We start from the raw sequence: 25,362 nt of genomic DNA on the forward strand, positions 1-25,362 counted from the left end.
ACTGAATGTGGGGGTCATGAAAAATTTGTCAACAATAGAAGGTTATGTATGCCTATTTTATATACCCATATGCCCTGGGTTGTGTAAAGATTTCTTGGGCAAAAAGGAATCACAAATGGAAACAGTTTAAGAAGCCCTGGTCTAAACTACATTACTGCTCTAAACAAAAGGGATAGTTTGGTGGATCATTCGTAACTGGTATTACTTACATTTTTGAAATGTCGATACTGTTTCCCTTGGGAGAAAAAAATGTAGCCCATTACAAGACTTTGATGTGATGTATTTTATTTATCTGTATTTTTTTTTGTCTTAGGAGCAGCACAAAAAGCCTTTCAATTCATTTTCTAAAGAATGGGGCTCTTTATTTGTTGATGACAATCCGGGACTGGAAAGCATTGACAATTCGTTGACATTATCGTGGTTTGGTGATCGAATTCATAATTACAGCACTATTGTTATCCCAAGTCTGGAAGCCATAGCAGGTAAGGAAAAGAAAGAGGGGATAGGGAGCAGCTAGGTGGCACAGTGGATAAAGCACTGGCCCTGGATTCAGGAGGACCTGGATTTAGGAGGACCTGAGTTCAAATGCAGCCTCAGACATTTGATACTTACTGTGTGACCCTGGGCAAGTCACTTAACCCTCATTGCCCTGCAAAAAAACAAACCATAACAAACAAAAAATTTTAAGTGGGCAGCTAGGTGGTACAGTGGATAGAGCACTGGCCCTGGATTCAGGAGGACCTGAGTTCAAATCCTGCCTCAGACACTTTACACTTACTAGCTGTGTGACCCTAGGCAAGTCACTTAACCCCAATTGCCTTACCAAAAAAAAAAAAGAAAGAAAGAAAAAGAAAGAGGGGATAACTACATGGTGTTTATCTTTCATATTTATATTTATTTGTCCTCTTGCCACTAGGGAAATTAACTACCTCATAATATGATTTATTTTGTATGAATATGAAATCCAGCTCCTCACTTTAATAAAGATAGGTGAAAAGCCTAGCTCCAGACCCATCTCTGTGGCATGGATGTGACAGTGGACTCCCAGGAGGCCAGACCAGCAGAGCACAAACACTCACAGGCTTTGCTGATCTGAAAAGGAGCTTATCTGAGGACCAGGCACACAAAAGATCGACCAAAAGATGATAGATTTTTTTGGCTGTGGAGATTCATTAACCCAGTTACAGAGTTGTCATGGGCTTGTGATCTTAGTCAGTTGAAACAATGCATTTTTTTCTTTCATTTTTATTGCTGTTCATGCAGCAACACTTCACACTCTTTTTGAGAGAAGAATGGTGCACTTCTCTTCCAGTGACACAAGGATAACACACAAAGTGCTCAGCCTGGAATCTAAAACCCTCCCATCTTCCTTTCCAGCCTTACTGAACAGGACTTCCTTTCACAAATTCTGTGTTCCATCCAAACTGTGGCCTGTTGGTTTTTCCCCACACTTCAACTCCCATCCCAAGCAAAGCTTTCCCATATGTTGAGAATGCCCTCCCTCTTGATGTGTGCCTCTTAGTCCCCCTGCATACCTTCACCACTCAGTAACAGAACCACCTCCTAATCTGTGCCCCCTCTCAAAAACTCTCAAATTATATTATATTTACTTCTCAGTCTACCTGTTGGTTTCACACCTCCGCCAATAACATCAACAGCTGGAGAATTCAAGTTCCATGAGGCCAAGCACTATTTCCTTTTTGTCTTCATATTCCTAATACCTACTGCAGCGTGATATCACTGGTTTTGGGAACTCCCAATTGAAAAACCTTCTTCTCCCAGTGCAGCTCAACATCTTATCTGAAACTTAGAGATCTAGAGAGGTGCCAACTGTTCAATCACTTGTCCAGGAGCACACCCTGTTGGTGTCAGCAGCGAGACTTGAACATTGGCCTTCCTAGCCTTCAGGCTGGTTCTCTATCTTCAAGTCTGCCTTTTTTTCTTTAAATATCGTTGGTGCCTAATAGATGTTTGTCAAATGAAATTTAACCCTTTGGTGAAAAAGTTTTGACTTTCTGTTCTCTGTTATGTGTATATTGTCTTTCACCAATATTAAAATAGTCTCAGATTTTATTTATGTAGTTGGCCCCTGATGTATTCAGATAGCCAACCCACTAGAAACCTGAATAAGTTTATTTTTAATGATACATTATTACAGACCAATGTCTAGCTCATTTCTAAAAAGAAAAAGGATGGCAAGTATGTCTTGCACAATGTTTGCAAAAAATAACTCCTATTAAAAAAGTACACGGTAACCCAGACTCTAGACACTCAATAAGTGATATACAAGAAAGTGAGATTTTTAAAGAATATCTTTTAGTTTGCACCTTACAGAGAGCCTTGCTTGTCATCATTTTCTACTGTTCTTTAGCCGAGGTGGTATATAGCTTACAGATATGTAGTTATATACTAAGGGCATAAGTGTGGGATATATGTATAGATATGTAGATATACATGTGTATAGTTCTGCAAGCATTAGAGCATGTATGACTATGTTACAGTGTACTTTTTTTTTTCTGTTTTGTTTTTGTTGTGTTTTTTTTCCGGGACAACGAGGGTTAAGTGACTTGCCCAGGGTCACACAGCTAGTAAGTGTCAAATGTCTGAAGTTGGATTTGAACTCAGGTCCTCCTGAATCCAGGGCCAGTGCTTTATCCACTGTGCCACCTAGCTGCCCCAGTGTACTTTTTAAATACTTGTATTAATTGTTGAAGCCATTTCTATAATCTTTGTAGCATATAATTCTGGCTTTGTCAGCTCTGACAATGAATTTAACAGCTGATCTTATTTAATAAAAAATGACACAAAAGGCTTTTAACTTTGTGTACCAAGAATGAATATATTTTTTAAACAACTATTTTGAAATTGTAAATAGCAAATGGAAACATCAGAAAATGGCACCCTGATATCCATGACATATTCTGAGCTAAATAATCCATATTCCTGTGGGCTGATACAAGGTGATAGCACAAAAAATTAGTTAACCTAAATTCTCTGTACCTACAAAATTATTTGAGTTGCTTGTTTTTAATTTTTGTTATAAGTACAGGTTATAAATAATAATATTGTAATATGTAAATTAATTTGTAAAATAATCTCCATCCTTGGATTGGGGCTGCTGAGTACAGATGGAGGAAAATATGAAATTCATGATTTTATCTACTATAAAACAATGATACATAATCTCAGCTAAGCCCTTACTGATACCCTGCTGTCATGCTTTAATGTTGCTTACTCTTTGCCTTATTCTGCAAATCGTTGTCAAAATCTTTTCCACAGTTCTTCCATATACTTATAGCCAATGACTTTGCCTCCCATTTCACTAAAAAGCAGACTCCCAGAGGATGCCTGACTTGCCTTTATCCCTCAAAACTTCTCAACACCAACAACTACTCTCCCCTTTTTTGCTCTAGTCACAGAAGATATATCCCTACTGCTCACTGTACTTACTTGCATATCTGTGCCCTCAACACCATATACTTTTTTTTTTCAGGGCTGTTGTCCAGCGAGTAACACTTCTTTCTCACCTCTTAAGAGGTGACATAACTCTGTAGACAGACCACTGAATCATAGGACCTGAGTTCGAACCCTAGTTCTTCTATGTACTAGCTATGTGACCTTGGGAAGTCAACCAATCAATCAACAAGCGTTGATTAAGGGCCCACAGGGGAGCAGCTAGGTAGTACAGTGGATAGAGTGCTGGGCCTGGAGTCAGGAAGACACATCTTCCTGTGTTCAAATCCAGCCTCAGACACTTTTTAGCTGTGTGACCCAGGGCAAAACAAAAAACCCTGTTTGCCTCAGTTCCTCATCTGTAAAATGAGTTAGAGAAGGAAATAGCAACCCACTCCAGTATCTACCAAGAATACCCCAAACAGGGTCTTGAAGAGTCGAACACAGCTGAAACAACCTAATAACAAAATGTGCCAAGTAGTCTAGTAGGTGCTAGGGATACAGATACAATAAATAAAACAATTCCTACTTTCAAGGAGCTAAAATTCTAACGAGGGAGGGAAGGATATTTCTAATTAAATACAAAAATATAAAGAGGATAAATACAAAGTAGTTAAATACAAGTCTTTTTGAGAGGGAGGGCAGTTGACAAGGTCAGGAAAGGCTTCACTTAGGAAGTGTTGCTTAAGCTATGCAGTGAAGGAAGAGGAATTCTTCAGATGGAAGAGAAGTGAGTACTTTTTATGCTTGGGGGACAATGACAGCAAGTACAAAAGACACAGAAATGGGAGAGGAAAAGAGAGGAGGCCAGTTTTGCTGGATCACGGAGAGCAAAAGGGAGAGTAATTTCCAATGAGTTTGGAAAGATAAGATGGGGCCAGATTGTAGAGGACTTTAAATAGAGTTTATAATTCATGGTACAGGAAATAGGATGGAATTTACTGAGTACTAGAGTGACATGGTCAGATCTGTGCTTTAGGAATATCATGTTTGGGGCAGCTAGATGGCTCAGTGGATAGAGTACCGGCCCTGGAGTCAGGAGTACCTGAGTTCAAATCCGACCTCAGACACTTAACACTTACTAGCTGTGTGACCCTGGGCAAGTCACTTAACCCCCACTGCCTCACTTAAAAAAAAAAAAAAAGGAATATCATTTTTAAGAATAATATTTTAGAGGGCAGCTAGGTGGCGCAATGGATAAGGCACTAGCCTTGGATTCAGGAGGACCTGAGTTCAAACTCAGCCTCAGACACTTACTAGCTGTGTGACCCTGGGCAAGTCACTTAAACTCCATTGCCCTGCAAAAAAAAAAAAAAAAAAGAATACTATTTTAATTTTTTCCCAGTTACATATAAAAACAATTTTCAACATTCAGAAAACCATTTTCACTAGTGTAGTGCGATGGCATCAAACAGATGAAGATATATCCTTGTAAGCTACAAATTGACTTAGAAAACCTCAATTAACTTTATGTTATACTATATTTTAATTTATTTTGTTAAACATTTACCAGTTATATTTTATTCTAGTTACCACTGCACTTTAGAGCTACATGCCACCAATGGGATACCTCTGGTATAGAAGATGGACTGAGATGGGGAGATACTTGAGGAAGGGCAACCAATTAGGAAGCTATTGCAGTAATCTAAGTGGGAAATGATGAGGACCTGAACTGATGGGGTAGCTGTAGGAAGAAAAAAAAAAGTGGTGGGATGCACGAGATTTAGAGGTGGAAATGGCAACCAACAGTTGGCAACTGATTGTATATGTAGGGTCAAGGAAAGTAAGGAGGCAAGGATGATTCCAAGATTATGATCCTAGGAGACTGGAAGAATGGTTGTGCCTTTGACAGAAATAGTGAAGTTTGTCCTAGAACCCATAGGTAAGTTCTGTATTCTTTTCTTGTTCAGTTGTTTCAGTCCTGTCTGACTCTTCATGACTCCTTTGGGGTTTTCTTGGCAAAAATACTGGAATGAGTTTGCTATTTTCTTCTCTAGTTCATTTTACAGAGGCAAACAAGATTAAGTGACTTGCCCAGGGTCACATAGGTAATAAGTATCTGAGGCTGAATTTGAACTCAGTTCTTCCTGACTCCAGGTCCAGCCCATTGTGCCACCTAGCTGCTCCTCTGCATTATTTAGTATAGTCCCTTTTTGGTTTACAAAGTGATTTCAACAACACTCTGAGGTAGGTGTTGCAAATATTAGTTCTAGCTATGTTGATAATATTGTTAATATAGATTGAAATTTTATTATAGAGGACATTAAATGCTGTCATACATCTTTTATACTTTATTCAGTAGGCAGTAGAGGAGCACTGAGTACATAAAAGTAGCACCAGAGTATTTCTTCAGAAAGCTTAAGCAGTATGAGAGATGTACTGAAGAGGGGAAAGATTGGAAGCAGGAAAATTAGGTTATTACAGTAGTCTAGCTAGTATGAGATGAAGGCCTGAACTAGAGTGATTACAGGAAGACTAGAAAAGGAAGGAATAGATGTGAAAGTTAATATGGTGGTAGAATCAACTGACCTTGGTAACTGATAAGATATAGCAGGTGAGAAAAAGAGAAATTTAAGGATAATTCCAACACAACAAATATGGGTGACTGGGAGTGTGGTAGAGACATCAGCAGAAGCAGGAAAGTTTGAAAGAAATGAAGTGGTTTGGGGAAAACAGCAAGTTTAGTTTTAGGCATATTGACTTTGAGGAGCTTACCAGACATCTAGCTGGAGATACCTAACAAACAACTGGACATTCAGCAATTGAAGCTCTAGAACATGGTTGGAAGCAGATCGTGATTTTGGAATCATCTTTATAGAGGTCATAATTGAAGCCACAGGAGTAGATGAGATTACCAGCAAAAGGAGTATAAAGTTAGAATAGAAAAGAGCCAAGGATAGAACGTGGAGGACAGTTGTATCCAAGGGACTAGAATAAGATAAGGAGCCAGAGTGCAATATCACAGAAACCAAGGGAAGAGAAAGTCTAGAAGAAGGAAATTTTCAGCAGTATTAAGTGCTGCATAAAATCCATGGGAGAAATCAGAAAGGTCATTGGATTCAGCAGTAAAGCTATTATTAAATAACCTTGGAAAGAGTTATTCAGTAGAATGCTAAATTCCTGAGCAAGGACTCTTTCATTTTTGTCTTTGCCTGGCATATTGTAGGCACTTAATAAATGCTTGTCAATCAGTCATTAAGCATTCATCCAGCACTTACTATATGCTAAGCATGGGGAATACAAAGAAAGCAATCAACTGATTGAATAGGTTGGTTAGGTGTTGTCAGCATCCCACAAATAATCTAGTTCCACTATTAGGTTTTCCTGTAGCATTTCCTTGTAATTACATAACAAATTAAAGTTTGGTTTTCAGAACAGGACACCTTTGTTTGCCCCATGTTGAAAGAACTTGAAATGGAGAACTCATTTTTAAAATTACAAAGAGCTCAACAAGGCCATTTTTTTCCACAAGTGAGATTGAGAAATAGCTAGATACATCAAAAGTCAAATGTCTGGTGGTCTTATTCTTGAAGGGTTTGGGGGTGACACAACCTGAAATGGGGTTTTCTGTGATAATAGCAAAATGCCCTAGAAAACTGTATAATATTTTAGCCCCTATTATTGACATATTGGCAGTTAGATGGTGTAGTAGAGAGAATGCTGGACCTGGACTCAGGAAGACTCATCTTTCTGAGTTCAAATCCAGCTTGACACTTTCTAGCTCTGTGACCCTGGGCAAGCTAATTAACCCTGTTTGTCTCAATTTCCTCATCTGTAAAATGAACTGGAGAAGGAAATGGCAAACCACTCCAGCATCTTTGCCAAGAAAATTCCAACTGGGAGTCACAAAGAGTTGGACACAACTGAAAAACAATTAAACAGTAACAAATTGACACATTTGAGTTTTAGATATTTGTTTTTAAATAAATAGAATGATAAGCTAATATAAACACCACTACCTCAGCATTTTCCAACTTAGTACCCTAAACAGTATGTATGTACAAAAACGACACATGTGCAGTTTTTTAACTAAGAGTCTTAAATATTTGTTGTGCTTGGCAGTCATCCAGAATATTAAAAATGTAGCCTATAGCTGCTCATCTCTCTTGCTAACACCTGGTAGTTATTTCTTCTTTGAAAACTCCTCTCTATTTAACATAGGCATAGTACTGTTCCCACACATTTAGCATTCATGGGGATCTCTAAAACATATCTCCTACAAACAGAAAGCTCTTGTATTCTGAAAGCAACTCATTCTAAGTATCATTAATTATAATTGGGACACAGTGCCTTCATGTTGGCATATGGCCCCCTGTGGCAAGGCAGACTGCCTACTAACAGCTCTTTCTCCATGCCAATCCATGCCGTCATTTTTGGCAAACAGCAATCTTTCTCCACTACCACCCCCAGCGGCTGTGTTCCCCGTTTTCTTGAGGAGTAGAAGTCCCTGTTATGGGCTTTTCCTTACTGGCTTCACATAGGTTGAACTTTCCTCATTACCCTGAGAAAATTTTGCTAGGCATCCTCTCTGGCACAAAGAAGATACCGAACTGCATTTTTATGTACCCACAGAGCACCAGCCAAATGCTACCAAACCTTTTTACACTCTGTGCTATTTTTAGTGAAAGAGTAAAGATGCAGGAAAGTTTTCCAGCAGCTACTTTGGTGGAGAGAATGATATAATACTTTTCCCTTCTGGATAAAGTTTTTTACCCAAAGAAAGAAATTTAAATGCTTTAGGTTGAATGATGATAGCATAGTCCAGACAAAAGTGTCTTCTGTCCTAAGTTCTTCGGCAGCAATTGAAGCAAAAGATGAGTTAGTCATCTATGTTTCTATTACCATCAGAAGTGAATCTATAACTCCATAACAGAAAAGCATTTCCTGAAGTGGATGTGATTACTCACATTTCTTAAGAAAGCAGTTGACATTTAAAAATGTTAGTACAGAATTGGCAGCCATAGTATACAAATATCCCCTGGAGAAGTTTTTAAAATCCGTATTCATTTACGTTTGAATGGGTAGGCACAGTAACCAAAATATGGCCTTTTATATGTACATTTTTTTCCATACGAACATATTAGGTACCTGCTATGGGTAATGTACTGTGCTTAGAGAAATACAGAAGTCTGTCTCAAAAAGCTTATAACGTAAGAGGGGATAGAGAATATACACGTGAAAATATGTTAAGATTTAGACTATATATATGAGCAATATAAAATGCTATTAGAACAGATGAGGAGCATTCACTTTTGGTAGAGCTGGGAAAGGTTAGCATATTACATTTATATTTTTATGTTGTTTATGAGTATAAAAAACAAAATTTTACTTGATAGAATAATTTCTCAAAACTTTTTTAAACCTCATAAGCTCTAGAATACCTTGTTTGAAATGTATAAAGGGTTAATGGAATCTACTTATTGCACACTCCAAAAACAAAACAAACCAGTAAAAAGTTCTCTGAATAATATAAATGAACCACTACCAATTACAGATTATAGGGATGATAGCAGATGCCCAAAGATTTGTGCTAATGGCTGCCATTAGGTCTAAAATAGCTATATCTTACTGGTTTCTGCCAGTAATTCAGGGAAATGTAATGTCATGATTCTCACTACCTCCTTCACCAGAACCATTTATACAATAATTAGATCACTGTAAAAAACAGTTAAACCTGTGATCAATGCAATGACCATTCATGACTCCAGAGGACCAATGAACAAACCTCCTATCCACGAAAGAGCTGATCTTTCACATCAGCTGATGAATTCAAAGTGCAGAATGAGACATATGTACATATATATATATATATATATGTACAAATATATATACATTTGTAGGTTGCCATTGTGGGGATTTGTTTTGCTTATCTCCGTATATATTTGTTACAAGAAATTTGTTTCTTTTCTTTTTTTTCCCCCAATGGAGTAGGGCTGAGTGCAGTGACAGAAATTAGACCTTTTTTTTTCATTTTTTAAAAATAGCAAGGCGGGGAGGGCAGCTAGGTGGTACAGTGGATAAAGCACCGGCCTTAGATTCAGGAGGACCTGAGTTCACATCCGGCCTCAGACACTTGACACTTACTAGATGTGTGACCCTGGGCAAGTCACTTAACCCTCATTGCCCCACAACAAACAAACAAAAAATAGTGAGGTGGGGGAAATGATACAGGTGTGAAGTGTTACATGTCCTTTCAAATGAAGCCACTGTGTTACTAATTTCACTTAACTTTTTTACCTTGTTATAGGAGACCTCTCAAAAAGTAAGAGTAATCTATAAATATATGTAATGTCAAAACAAAACATGAATCAGACTGAAAAAATATACAAATAACAATTCAGCCCCAAATCACATTAGTGCTTTGGCTGCCACATCACACTACTGACTTATTTTGGCCCTTCAGTGCTGTAGATCCCACGGTCTTTGTCACATGATCTGCTTTCTAGCCCTGTTCCTGTTCTGTAATTTTAAAGTAACATCATCATGCATCAGGCAACTCTTTCTAAATTTAAGTTGAAGAACAGCTGCTTGATCTATATTATTAAAGGGATTTTCCTCAGCAAGAATTTTCAATACTCGTAGCATTAAACTCAAATAGAAATGGTGTCCATTATTTGTACATAAATATGTGATAAAATGTACTTCATTGAAATGAATTTTTTTTTTATTTATTGAAGTAATGTGGCCTCATATTTTAAATTATTTTTAAGAGAAAATGCTATCCTATTTATATTTGGGTCCCTGGAAATTGTTGTAAGGACATGTCATTAAAGCCCAGTATCGGGGGCAGCTAGGTGGCGCAGTGGATAGAGCAACGGCCCTGGATTCAGGAGGACCTGAATTCAAATCCAGCCTCAGACACTTAACACTAACTAGCTGTGTGACCCTGGGCAAGTCACTTAACCCCAATTGCCTCACCAAAAAAAAAAAAAAGCCCAGTATCTCCTTATTTGAACTTTTATTATTATTATTATTCTGTACTAACACTTGGCAGTCAATAATGATCATATTCAAGATTTGTATAGTGCTATACGGTTTGCAAAGTGTTTTACAGATATTATCCCATTTACTCTTCAATACAAGCACAGTGAGGTAGATGCTATTATCATCCCCAGGTTTGGAAGCCAAGTCTTCCTGATCCCAAGTCCAACACACTAAGCATTATACTGAGCTTCCTCATAAAGGCATGTTAGTCTTACATAATCCAAAAGATCATTTCCTCACCAGTTATGTTTAACTGTGGCAAAAACTTTCCAGTAATCTTGGTTCTGTCACTTCAGATAAAAGATCAAGTTGTACTATATAACCTATATGAGATTGCTTGCTAACTCTTGGGGAGAGGGAAGGGAAGGGAGGAAGGGAGGAAAATTTTGAACTCAAAATCTTACAAAAATGAATGTTGAAAATCATCTTTACATGTAATTGGACAAAAATAAAATACTATTAAGTGAAAAAAGAAAAATAGATAAAAGATCAAGGAATAAGCTTTAGTCATTCATTAAGGAAGCAGAACCCTCCTTTCATCATTATTCTGGTTATAAATACAATTTAGAATTATTGTTGTCCATTTTCAAAGAGGACCAGTGACATCACAAGTGATTTCTTAACTTGATTATGAATTGGATTTAAATGAGGCAGAGTTGGACAGAGTCATCAGCCTCTCTCTCTTCCAGAGTCATCAAAGTCCCGTGGCAAGACAAAAGTCAAGATGGCTGGTGATGGCCTTGGCATCTTTGATGTCTGATCAAGCTCTAAGGCTCCACAGAGCCTGCCTCGGCTGCCTTCATGGCCATTGAAACAAGTTGTTCTCATTCATCCATTATGCTGAGGGAAGTCTTCACATGCTTGGGGCAGACATCCCCTTAACTCCTCAATGAATTTGAGGCCTGTGGTTACCCTCAACCTGGTTTAGCTCATCAGCTGAGATGGCTTTAATAGGGTTGGGCCGCTGTTCATGCTACATCTTCTTGGAGCCACAGCTGAGAGTTGGGGGCAGGTGGACACCAAAGGTATATGGGGTGTTCAAGGAAAACTAGCACTACTTGCCGAGCCCTTTTCAGGACTGCTCATCTACTTTAGAATTATTGATCAGACCAGATTAAGACCAGAACATGGGAGTGTTTTGAAAAAGAAGTCAGTAACTTCCAGGGTTCTTCATTTAGGTTCTCCGAATTAAAGGATCCATCATGTTTAGAATGGGATAGAAACTGTATTGATTGTGTAGTCCTATCCTATCCACAGATTTTACAGAGGAGGATATTGAGGCCCAAGGCCACTTGAGTAGTCAATAGCAGCACTGGGATTCCAAACCCAAGTCTTTTGACTCCATAAGGAATGCTTCAGTAACTTTTCTTTCTTTGTGTGTTCCTCCTTCACTCTTGTCTCTTTTTATTTTTCTTACTCTCTTTTAAACCAATGATACCTCTTTAATTCAGACTTTATGAATACTTAATTCATAAAGTCAAAACAGCCTGAGCTAAAGTTTACAATTGACATCCCTATAGGGGAAAAAAAAAAAACCACATGGATCTGCTAAGCAATTTACCAGAGCTAACAAGACTCAGGGGAACATATCACTAAACTTTAGAGAAGAGACTATTCAGGCTTTTTGAAATCATTTATTTGTATAATTCCGTTAATGTACTAATTACAAATCACTGTAATCTGTTCATTAAAGCAGTTTCCCAGATTCTCTACTTAGCAACACTTAGCCATAATTTTTCATTGCTTTGTGTAGTCAAAAGCGATAACTACAATTCGTTTAAGATTTTGTTAGGATTGTCACATAATTAAACTAGCTTTCCCACAAGTTGGTTGGGGGGGGGGGCGGGTTCTAGACCTTTGCTTTCATCTGTGTGTGAAATTGTGATTTGTCAGGGTCTTTGTTTTCACGCTAACTTTCATTTACTCAGGGAGAAATATTAAACAAAACCATTAATATGATACCATTGGTTGGATCAGCATTCTCCATAGTGAGGGCTGTACCCTAATGCCAGTGGGTCTATCATCTGGCAGCTCAGGGGTGGGAAGATAGATCTCAGCAGCCAGGAGTGGGGCTCTAACAAAACCACATCCACCCGTTACCCATTACAACCTAGCATGCTCCCATGATATTCCCTCCTGCCAACCTTCCCACTTCTGGGTTTAACCCCAAAGGGTAGTTATAGCTTTACACCAACACCAGGCACCCACCTTCTGTGGAGCATGAGGTAGCATTGGTCAAATTCACCATAGCTTTTCCCTCCTCACCCCATAATTATACTATGCCCTCCCTCCCCCTTCCCCCCCACTTCCACAGATCACTTTATGTCTGGGCAGTTCTGCTAAAGTTACTCCACTCCTTTTTGTTTGGGAGGGGAAAAAACTTCACACTGGATAGCAAGTATGGGTGGATTGCGATCTGCATTATGTTTTCTTTCCCACAAAGCCTACTTTCATGGAGGGTACCACCCTCTTTTCAGTCACCCAGGGTCACAATTTCAGTATCACCCTTTGTTCCTCATTCTCCCTCACCCCACATATCACATCCTTTTCCAAAACTTGGGGTTTCTACCTGTATAATGTCTCTCACATCCATGCCCTTCTCTCCACTCACATAGACCACCTTTATTGGAGACCATATCACCTCTTGTCTGGACTACTGCAGTGGCCTCCTAAATGATCTCTCTGCTTCCTGTTTTTCCCCATTCTCTAATCCATTCTCTAATCCATTCTCCACATGACGACCACCGTGTTTTCAGAAAGTACAAGGCTGACATTATCACCTTCTACTCTACAAATTCCAGTGGCGCCCATCACCTTTTTGTTATTATACAGTCATTCAGTTGTGTCTGATTCTTTGTGACCCTTGGAGACTATATAGTGCACCAATACTATCCATAGAGTTTTCTTGGCAAGGATACTAGAGTGGTTTGCCATTTTCTATCTCCAGTGAATTGAGGCAAACAGTGATTAAGTGACTTGTCCAGGGTCACACAGCTGGTAAGTATCTAAGGTCAAATTTGAACTCAGGTCTTCCTGATTCCAGGTCTAGCGTTTCTATCCACTGTACCACCTAGCTGTCTCTGTGTTAGTACAATAGTACATCTAAATAACTTTAATTACAAATGCTTGTTCAATTTTTTTAATGGAGTTCATGATCAAAAAATTTAGAGAACACCAGGTCAGAAAGAAAAAAAACATGCTAAATATTTCCAGTTCAGTGAAGGGAAAAATCATTGTAGTTAGTTTGTCATTGTGAATCACTTTTTAGCTAATTGTTATATTCTCTGTAGATACAATTGTGAGGGCTCTTGAGTCTCAACTGTCCATTACTCTTACATTTATAGAGTGAGCCAGCAGATGGCTAGCCTTGGAGTCACTAAGATGTTCATTCAGGGTCTAGTTCTAACATTATTAATTCTGTGACCATGGGTAAGTCACCTCTCAATGTCCCCAGGAAACTCTTAAGACTATAAATTACAGAACACATGCTGATCTACATTGAGGGGATAGGGATTTTCCATATCAGGCGCTCCCCACAGAGACAAAATCACAAGCTAGTCTCCTTCCCCCTCAAAAAAAAAAAAAAACCTTTTATAAAAGGTTTTTCATTTGATCCTTGCTGAGAGTATCGTGGTTTCAGACCCATATTCAATAAACATTTGCTGCCCCTTATTCTGCCTTTGAGTAAAGTAGGGTGAACAAAAATTAGCTATTTTTCCTGTAGCTCTATCCATACTGTAGATGGAGTCTTTGATTGTATAAATGTTTCCCTACCATTCTTCCTTTCATGCATAACAAAAGTCCTGAAAGCCTCTCTGTTCCATGTAACATTCCACTCTTTGTGTGTTGCGTATTGTAATACTCTTCTACATTGAATCTTAGTCTGAAAAAAGAATTCATACTCGGCTTGGTACAGTCATAGCCACTGCAGTGTTCCATTAACATCTAACCAAATCATTCACAGTGTTATTGACAGAAGAATTCTACATGCTCCATAGTGTTTAAGAGAACATTTGTTATTATTGGGCAAGAATCTGAGGCTTGTTCTCCTTTTTCCTTTCCTTCTCAATAGTCAGCACCATTAATGACTTTCCCATAACAGAGGACTAAGTGTTTTGTGCTTGCTGAGTCCACAGTCTCAGGATCCTTGTTTTAACAGGGCAGTCATCTGATCTCACTTAGGATACCCCACACCCAAATCTCCTGGCAGTCAGGCACAAAGTAACCCTTTCTGCTACCCTACTGAGAATCAAACTGACTTATTTTAAGAAGGTTTTTTTTAAACCCTTTTGAAAATTTGCCTTTATTTATTACCTGTATGTGCATGTAAAGATACTTGGTGACACCTTGTGATGGGCCTAGATGTGGCACTATTAAAATGTGAATACATAAAAGGTATTTGTTCACACACTGTAGAATGAAAGCTCTTTGAGGACAGAGACTATTGTTGTCCTTGCATCCCTAGCATAATGTTGGGTTTTTTTTTTTTTAATCAGATCTGTGATTTCATTGGGAACTTCCAGTGAAGAAATATTCTCTACCCATGCAATTCTCTATCTGCTCTGAGACTTACCTTACAGAGTTGTTTAGGACACTGAGAAAGTTAATAGGAAGGAAGGGAGGGAGACAAGAGGGAGGGAGGGAGGGAGGAAGGAAGGAAGGAAGGAAGGAAGGAAGGAAGGAAGGAAGGAAGGAAGGAAGGAAGGAAGGAAGGAAGGAAGGAAGGAAGGAAGGAAGGAAGGAAGGAAGGAAGGAAAGGAGGGAGGGAGGAAAGAAAGAAGGAAGGGAGGAAGGAAGGAAGGAAGGAAGGGAGAAAGAGGAAAGAAAGGAAGAAGAGAGGGAGGGAAAACAAGCATGTAATAAGCACCTGCTATGTTCCAGTTGCTATGCTCAGCACTTTACAAATATCTCATTTAATTGTCACAACAACCCTGGGAGATAGGTGCTATTATTATCCCCTTTTTACAGTTGTGAAAATTGAGGCAGACAGAGGTTGAGTGACTTGCCCTGGGTCACCCAGTTAGTAAGCATCTGAGGATGCATTTGAGCTCAGATCTTCCTGACTCCAGGCCCAGTGTTCTATTTCAGTATGTCAGGAACCCTGGTCTTCCTGACTAGAATGTTGGCTCTCCATCCACCACCCTATGCTGCCTCTCTCTGTCTGATTTCACTCTTTCATCCTCATCTAAGTCCTTCCCACCCCTCACATTCTTGAATTAGCTTCTGAAAATGTATTTGACCTACAGTTTTTGAGTTGGTTCCCCATACATTTTCTAATACAACCCTTGCCTTGAAGTAGCTTATTAAAGTAATAATTCGCTAAGCACCTAACTAATTAAATTAAATGGGAAAACCTAATGGCCTTTATTATTTATAAAGCTTATATGAGTCACAGCTTATATTCTTCTTGAGGGCAGAGAATAAATGCTTAATATTTGTTGAAAGAATTCATCAGTGGTATAAGTCCTATTGACCAAAAACATTTTACTGATCCTATTTCAGAATCTCAGATATTGAAGGGAGTTCAGAGGTCAACTAGGCATCACCTTTACAGCCTTTGTCCTCTGTGTGTGGGGGGGGAGTGGGGGGGTGGGGGGGGTGGGTGTGTGGGTGGGTGTAGGGAATCAGGGTTAAGTGACACTTGCCCAGGGTCACACTCAGGTCCTCCTGACTACAGGGCTGGTGCTCTATCCACTATGCTACCTAGCTGCCCCTCATTTATAGCATTCTTGACAAGTGTTGTCTTACATCAATCCAAAACCTACCTCTCAAACTTCCATACAAAATAAATTTTCTTCTTTACGTTACAACCCTTCAAATACTTGAAAGTAGTTATCATGCTTCACTCAGTCTTCTCTTCTACAGGCTAAACATCCCCTATTCTGATAGCTCTTCCTCATGACATGGCCTTCCATTCCCCTACCCCTCTGATTCCCTCTCTCTGCAAACACCCCTAATTGTCAGTGTCCTTGTTATAATATAAATCTCATGGAGACAGATATATTATAAATACTTTAACAAAAGATGCAAAAATATGTAGATACTCCAGAACTTAATAAATATCATGATAATTATTAATAACTATTAATTTCATTACTATAATTATTAGTGATAATAGCCCATGTTCTTATGATATCTCTACCTTAATGTGAAAATCCTAAAGGAATGTTCTTCATTTGCCAATAGATTAGTTTACCTCATTCAAGAGAAGCAGTGTGGCATAGTAATGGCTATAGAGATGGCTTAAAAGCCAGGAAGACCAGGATTCAAATCTTACAAATACTGGCTGCGATACCCTGTCTCATAAGTTACTTAAGCTCTTAGTGCTCTGGACCAAGGATATCAAACTCAAATAGAAAGGGATGTCTTCAGGATATTGACTTAGAAAAGAACAAAATTAATGTATTTTATATTGTATTGTATTTTTATCTAATTTGTTAGACGCTTGCCATTTACATTTTAGTCCAGTTTGAGCCACTCTGGGCAACTCTCTAAGAAGCCAAGTTGTTGAGATGGTGCTAACCTGCATTGGTAGAAGTTTCTTCTCCTGAGGGTTTCCCAGGTTAATGAAATGACCAATCTAGCTCCTATCCCTACATCATTTTCACCTGATTAAGAATAAAGAAATAGGGGGGGGTGCAGCTAGGTGGCTCAGTGGATAAAGCATCGGCCCTGGATTCAGGAGGACCTGAGTTCAAATCCAGCCTCAGAAACTTGACACTTATTGGCTGTATGACCCTGGGCAAGTCAATTAACCCTCATTGCCCCACAATAAACAAACAAACAAAAAATAAAGAAATACATTCTAATCTATTCTCTGTCATTAGACAATTGTGTAGTCTTGGTCAAATCATATAACTGTGTGTCTCATTCTCCTAAGCAATGATCAAGATGATGATGATAATAGCTAGCATCTCTATAAAGCTTTAAGGTTTTCAAAGCACTTTATAAATTCATCCTTCTTTTATGTTCACAACTACCCTGTAAGGTAGGTAGCTGAGGCACAGAAAAGGTAAATGACTTACCCAGGGTCCCTCAAGCTAGTAAGTGTTTGAGACTGGGCATTTCAAGTCTTCTCAATTACAACTTGAGCACTCTATCCACTGTACCACCTGGATGCCTATAAAATTATGTCATTGAATTAAGTGTACTTTATGGTCTTTTCCTGATGCAAAAGCAAGTTTCTATGATTCAAGTTCCTTCTACACACTCAGAAACAGGATTGTTTCTAATTTTATATTCATGTTATAGTTTCCTGTTCTTTCAAATCTGGGTTTATTATGTTACATAAATACATAGACCACAACAGAGAGTCAAACTTAAATAACTGATCAGACATACTTTGTAGTGGATCAGTCACTGAGCATATAGATTTAGCCTTAATCTGCTTTCCTCTCTTTTCCAAAGAACATTTTCGCCAACCTAAAACCATTTTACAAGTAGATAATCTAATTCTGCCCACTGTGGAAAAGCAGTGTGGCATAAGTTGTAGAGAAGGTGCTGACCTACATTTGTAAAATGAGTTTCCTGGAGTAAAGTAAGGACTTAAATGTTGACTCCTACTGACTCATCTGCAAGATTCCTCTCTTGATAAAGTCACAGATCCAATCCTAATCCCTATCTCTATGAAAAGGTAACTTTATTAAGGACATTCAGATTATCCCCAAATCTAGAATTCCATTGGTTATTTGCAAACTAAGTTATATAGATTCAAAGGACTTCTATCCTTTACATACATATCCCATAGTAACCTACCAGACACGGTCCCCTTCTCACTTGCCTGCTCACCTAAATCTCACCTAGCCTCCCAACCCCCACATCATTTGAATTTATTCCACATGCTTTTGTTAATGCAACCCATATATATGTTCATCATGCCCACTTCTCTTTTTCCCCTTATCTGGAGGGAATTACCAACCTAAAATTACCCTTTCAAAAAAGCCTTGTCGTCTAAGATCCATGATGTTGGCACCAGAATATAAAAGTTCAGAAGAATAAAATACCTAAATTTTATAATCCCATGATCTTTAGCCCTATAAACTGGCTCTAGTCAGGTGGAAAGCAACAGGCAGTTAGTGGTACAGGGCCTGAAGTAAGGAGGACTCATTTTCCTGAGTTCAAATCTGTCCTCAGACACCAACTAGCTGTATGACCCAAAGCAAGTCACTTAACCCTGTTTGCCTTAGTTTCCTCATCTGTAAAATGAGCTAGAGAAGAAAATGGCAAACCACTCCAGTATCTTTGCCAAGAAAACCCCAAAAGGGGCCACAAAGGGTCGGATATGATTACAATGACTAAACAACAAAAGTTACTTGTAAAGAGAAGGAAGGTGGTAGCATTTACATAGGGTTTTCAGAGACAAGGGATTAAGGTAGGAGCTTGAGAGCTGGCATCTACAGGCACAGTGCAGGGTTTGTTGGGGGTGGCTCTTACAGTGGGATAGCCAAGGTCAAGAGAAATGAGATGGCAGAAAGCAGAGGCCTGGAAACAGCTTTGAGGAGAGTGGGAGGGTGGGGGTAGAGAACATAGCTGAAAGCTACAACAGCAACAGGAAACTTAAGCCAAAAACTAGGAGAGCCAAAAAGAAAGTATTAGTCAGGTTTGCAAATCTGTTCACCCTGCTAACACTCCTGGCAGCCAAAAGAATAACAGTCCCTTTGCAGCATACCCTAAGGCCAGGTTAAGCTGGAGCTGGGTACACAAGTGATTTCCCAAACTGGCTAAATTCTGACTTCCCCAGCCCCATCTATTTTGGTGTATGTCCTGCATGGTGGAATAGTTTTTCATTACCACTGAATGTCATAAACTCCAAGAGGTTTCTCCTTTTCTTTAATGAGGGAGACATGGAATGTGTTTGTCAGAGAACTCCATCAGAGACTTGGGAAATGAGAAAGGCATGAGTTTTGTGGTCCTTAGACATTGTTTTGTTTCTACTCATTCATATTAGCCAAACATAGGAATGCCACCCTCAAACACAGTTCTTTAATCATTTGTAAATTAACTATGTAATGTGGGCATTTTTATGAACATATATTATGTACATGAACACATGTGTGTATGCATATACTTCACTGGTTGAACTGACACTGACCTCCAGAAAAGTTCATAGTTAAGAAGAAGGAGGGCTTTATGTTCTTCTGTGTTTCCCCAGGAGAATAATAACACTGTGAAGAGGGAAAACTGGGTTTTGTTTTCATTGGGTAATATTGGAAAAATTCTTGAGGAAAATTTTTCCTATGCAGTCTTCCAAATGGATCTGCTTGTCATGGATTTCTGTTGTTGGGAAAATATCCTCCCAAATGAAGAGTTTACTAAAGTCTGTGATTGTTTACTGTGCCTTGAATGCTTAAAAATGATCTCCTAAGGACTTCTCAGCAATTTACCTAATAGACCTCTGGTTTGGTTTATGTTATGTTTGCTTTATTTGTCTTTGATGAAATCTTTTCTTAAACCCATGACCATAACGAGATTCTCTTTTTTTGTGTGTTATTTTCTCTGGCCAGTGGAATAATAATTATCATTTTAAGGGGCTAATCTTAGACTCTGATCAATCTGACTCGTTTGTATACATGATGAGTGACTGATACTGGTCTGGCATCTACTTATCATGATGATATTGATAATATAACCTTGTAGAATTATGGTGTTAGAATATTTCCCTTTTGTCAGTGGTACTCATGACATGAAGTTAATTTTTTTTTTTTGAGGACTTAAGGGGAATCAGTTCTGACTGAAAACTGCCTTTAATCTCCTCCACATACACACACATATAAAATCTGGGAAAATCTAGACAAATGCTATTCTTTTTATTATTTTTTTTTTGCAGGGCAATGGGAGTTAAGTGACTTGCCCAAGGTCACACAGCTAGTAAGTGTCAAGTGTCTGAGGCCAGATTTGAACTCAGAAACTCCTGAATTCAGGGCCGGTGCTTTATCCACTGCACCACCTAGCCGCCCCTGACAAATGCTATTCTTATACCAGTATCATACTTGTAAATATAGTGGTCATAAATATATTTACTAAAAGTTGTGTTTAAAGGAAAAGAGCCAACATACAGTATGTTCTGCAGCTAAGGAATTGTGGTGCCCTTAATTTCCCTCACTAAGTCTTCCCTGGTATCATAGGATTTTTTTCATCTTGAGATCTGTACTCTTACAGATCGATCACTGCTGTTCTGGTGACTTCAGTGGCATCTGTCTGCTGCTGCTGCTGCTGCTGCTGCATCCAGAGTGGCGTCTTGCAGGCATCTCAGGTGACTCTGAAGGGATTGACTGTGGTACCCTTGGCACTAGTTCAGGTATTCTCTTTCCAGTCTGGCCAAGGTTAGAATTCCCTCCAGCCAAGCTCATAACTGTAGCAAAAGAGCATCAGACCAGGAATTCCATTTGACTTGGCTCAGTCAGGAAGAGAGTCTTGGTGATACCTTTGAGAAGCATTGTCCTTGGAGCTCTTCACTGGAGTTTTTTTTTTGTCCTCTACCAGTACAACTATGGGAAAGTTCCCAGCCACAGATTCCATGTTCAGGGAGAATGACCAAAAATTTAAATGTCTGACACAAGGTGTTAAGAGGCAGCTAAGTGATTCAGTGTTAGGAAGACCTGAGTTCAAATTCAGCCTCAGATACTTAATGGCTGTCTGTCCTTGGGCAAATCACTTCACCTCTATTTGCCTCAGTTTCCTTATCTGTAAAATGTAGATAATTCTAACACCCAACCTCCCAGGTTTGTTGCATCAAATAAGGTAATTTTTGTTAAGTACTTAGCATAGTGCCTGGCACATAGTAGGCACTATATAAAGGTTACCTATTATTATTTATTATTATTAACATTATACAACTTCACCCATGGACTTTTGTCTTGAGAGTCAAAAAAAAAGCAAAGTTAATTATTTTTTAATTTCCTCTCCTTAAGCAGTGATTGGGATTGTTTAAATCAAAGGTATCATACAGGCAAGGGGCCCATGACACTCCTGAGTGCAGGCAGAACTAGATTGAAATGTAATTGGGAAATATTTAATAAAATAAATATACAATAATACATAGATAATATTAATATGAAGTTTTCTAAGTCCATATACACCCCACAGAGAACCTTGTGTAAGTTTTCGTGGCCCCTGTACCTATTTGAGTTTGATGCCACTGACTTAGATCACTCAGCAATTAGTCACAGAACTTCCTAAGGCACATGCAGACCCTCAGGTTGGCCATTTTCCTCAACCAGCTTAATGGAAGGAAAGATGGCCCCAACATAAGCTATAGAAATTTATAGCTGGTTTACCTGCAGTCATTTTGGAAGTAGTACTTCTCATAATCCAGTCCTCCTAAAAGGAAAAAGACGAAAGAGCATTTCAGTGCTCAGGCTTCATAGAACTCTCTTCCACTCTGCCCCTGGGATATGAGCCAAAGATGAGTGTTCATCTGGAACTCATAGTTCCATTCATTCAGTAGTTCTTAAGCACATTCTATGGGCAGAGCATTATTACTGGGACTGGAGGAGGTAGAAGAGACCTGGGGATTTGCTTTGTTTGTGTGTATTTTGTGTACATAGTGTATGTTCCTTCCTCCCTCCCCATCCCAGCCCCATACATAGATTGATTATAAGCTCCTAGAGGGAAGGGACTATTTGGGGTTTTGGTACAGGACCTGGTATATAGAAGGCACTTAATGCTTATTTGGGTGATTGATCAATGACATGATTCTTCCCTTTATGGAATTTACATTCTAGTAAAGGGTTGAGACAAATGCTGGTGTTTGTAATACACAAACAGTGCATTAAATAGCTGCCAAACAAAGCTCTGTGTGAAGTCTCTGGAGTGAGGTCGTTACTAGGGAACTGCACAGGAAGTGCATGGAAATGAGAGAGTTCAGGGCAATAGTCTTGTTTGACTCTAGCAGAGTGTATTAGGGAAATAATATCACATAAAACTGTAAAGGGAGAGTGGCAACAGATTATGAAGGATCTTGACTGCTAACTAGCTGCAGGAGTCTAGTCTTTATTCTTTAGGCAGTGGGGAGATGCTAAAGGTTTTTAAACAAAGGAATCCCACCTGACCAGTTCATATGGCCTGAGGGGTGAAAGAGGAGAGTGAGAAGACCTGTGATGACTAAATTCCCTCCACCATTGCAGATCAGTAACTCCTTTATAATCAACAACCTTAGAGAGTTGCCTGGCTTACAGAAAGGTTAAAAGACTTACCCAAGGTCACAAAGTCAGTCTGTATCCAGGCCTGGACTTGAATCAGTTAATCCATAAGGATTTTTTAAGCACCTATTAGGTGCTGGGCACTATGCTAGTCACTGAGGATACAAATGCAGAAGAGTTTGGTGGGGAGGGGAATATACACATACATGTCAATATACACAATAAATACAAAGCAATAGAGCGTGGGAGACCAAAAATTAAGGGAATTAGGAAAAGCTTCCTGGAGGAAGGATCGAATGAGCCGAACTTTGGAGGATGTATAGACATTGTGTAACTGATTCCAGTCTGGAAATTTACATTAGAAGCTCTGTACACATGCGCCAGTCTCCCGTTACATGTGCAAAGAAAGGCATAAAGGCAGGAGACAGAATGTCATGTATGGATGACAACAAATAGGCCAGTTTGGCTGGAACTTAGAGCTCCTGAAAGAGAAGAGAGTAATGTGTAATCAGCCTGGAAAGGTAAGCTTAAACCAGACCATAAAGGTATTTGAATACCAGAGAGGAGAAGGGGGGGGGTGGCTCAGAAGGGAAAAAAGAAGAAGTTTATGCTTTATCCTAGAGGCAGTAGGGAAGCCACTGGAGCATCTTGGGGTTTGAGGGAGATGACATGATCAGACCTGTCTTTTTTTTTTTTTTAGTGAGGCAATTGGGGTTAAGTGACTTGCCCAGGGTCACACAGCTAGTAAGTGTTAAGTGTCTGAGGCCGAATTTGAACTCAGGTACTCCTGACTCCAGGGCCAGTGCTCTATCCACTGCAACACCTAGCCGCCCCAGACCTGTCTTTTAAGAAGGACAATTTGGTAGCTATGTGGGAAATGGTTTGGAGAAGGGAGAGAATACATGCATGGAGATCAGTTTATAATATAGGTGAGAGGAGATGAAGACCTCAACCAAGGTGTTTATGACCCAAGGGAAGAGAAGAAAAGGGAACAGATGCAAAAGATGTTCAGGAGCTAGAATCAAAAAAACCTTGGCAACTAAGTGGATACACAACTGACATTGATATCATGCCTTAAAGTCATTTCCATCTGCATCTCAATTGAGCCTCATAGCACTGCTGTATGTTAAATACTTGCAGGTATTTTTTTTTTCCATTTTACAGATGAGGAAACTAAGACTCATCTTCATGATTCCTAGATCAGCCTTCTATAATTAGTGTCATAAGCAATACTATTTTGGCAGCAGTAAAAAGGACAGATTGGAGCTAAGAGACTGGAGGCAGAAAGACTCACTAGGAGACCCTAGTGGTAGATTATGGGGAGGATGTGGGCAAATTTTGCAAATAATGTGCCTATAGTTGTATTGGATTCTACATCATGAATGAGAACACTGATTCATCAAAGTTAACAAGCCCAAGGAAGGATAAACTTCTAGGCATGGAGATAAGACACATTCATGTCAGATTATTGTTGTTCAGTAGTGTCCAACTCTTCATGACTCCATTTGGGGTTTTCTTGGCAAAGATACTAGAATGATTTACCATTTCCTTCTCCAGGTTATTTTACAATGAGGAAACTGAAGCAAACCAGGTAAAGTGACTTGCCCAGGGTCACACAGCTAATAAGTGTCTAAAGCTATATTTTAATTCAGGAAGATGAGTCTTCTTGACTCCAAGCCTGGCATTCTATCCACTATGCTACCTAACTGCCGAATGCCCAGTAGTTTCTTTCTAATCCCAGTTTCCTAGTATCTCTCCCAAATTTTGATCTTTTAAGCTTTTTACTACCAATCTAATCTTCAGTTACTAAAACTAATTCTGGCCCTGCTGTTCCATTTCTACCCAGAGGCCCTCTCATCCCCTTCAGATCTACTACCAGAAGCATCAAGGAAGGAAACAAGCATTTATTAAGCATCTACTATGTGCCCTGCATTATACTACCAGGCACCATGTTAAGTGCTCTATAAATATTAATTTATTTGATCCTCACAATAATCCTGGGAGGGAAGTGCTATTATTATACCCATTTTACTATTAAGGAAACTCATCTCCACTACAGCCCCTCCCTGCACACTATTATGCCACCTAACTGTCTCCAGTATCCCTATAGGATAGGCTGTGACTCAATAAACTCAGTTTAGGATTTTTTTTTCTTTTCTTTCTTTCTTTTTTCTTTTTTTGGTGGGGCAATGAGGGTCAAGTGACTTGCCCAGGGTCACACAGCTAGTAAGTGTCAAGGGTCTGAGGTCAGATTTGAACTCAGGTCCTCCTGAATCCAGGGCTGGTGCTCTATCCACTGCACCACCTGGCTGCCCCCAGTTTAGGATTTTTTAAAAGCTATAAAGAGGTCGTTTAGAAGACTCCAAACTTTTCATTTTACCTTTTAGCCACCAGAGGTAAAATGTCTTGCTCAGGGTCCTGTGATGGACACCAACAAAGTTAGCTCTTCCAGCTACAAATCCAGTGCTTTTTATAGTAGCCCTAGCTTCTACTTACCAATCCAGTGGAATTTTGCCTGAGTTTGGGGGCAGACTATGGACCAGCCTTCCTAACAACCCCCCCACCCCGGCCATTTCAAGGAGAGCGGAGTAAGAGAGAAAATCAATTCCATTGTCTAGAGATTTGATGCTGTAAAGGTGCATCCCAGGCTGTAAACAATTCTGTAGCACAGTTGCAGGGTTTGGGATTTCCTCGGCATAGCCTATTCCCCTGTGAAGATTAGGAAGGTAGAGTAGAAACAGCAGTGGTCTGGATGTCAAAAGACCTGTCTGTACTCAAGTCCCAG

General features: G+C 39.3%; 1 protein-coding gene across 3 annotated transcripts in view; it reads left to right on the forward strand.

Annotated features, from left to right (window-relative positions):
* NT5DC1 (5'-nucleotidase domain containing 1) overlaps nt 1-25,362 on the forward strand; it is a 252,923-nt gene that overhangs the window by 222,057 nt on the left and 5,504 nt on the right. For 2 of the 3 annotated variants that reach the window (XM_044004362.1, XM_044004364.1), the window contains exon 11: nt 314-482. The exons of the other annotated variant lie outside the window; for it this stretch is intronic. In XM_044004362.1, the coding sequence (XP_043860297.1) occupies nt 314-482 (169 nt within the window). The remainder of the gene's footprint in view (nt 1-313; nt 483-25,362) is intronic. 3 annotated transcript variants of the gene reach the window in all.

This window comes from Dromiciops gliroides, chromosome 4 (assembly GCF_019393635.1).
Source record: "Dromiciops gliroides isolate mDroGli1 chromosome 4, mDroGli1.pri, whole genome shotgun sequence".
Classification (NCBI taxonomy): domain Eukaryota; kingdom Metazoa; phylum Chordata; class Mammalia; order Microbiotheria; family Microbiotheriidae; genus Dromiciops; species Dromiciops gliroides.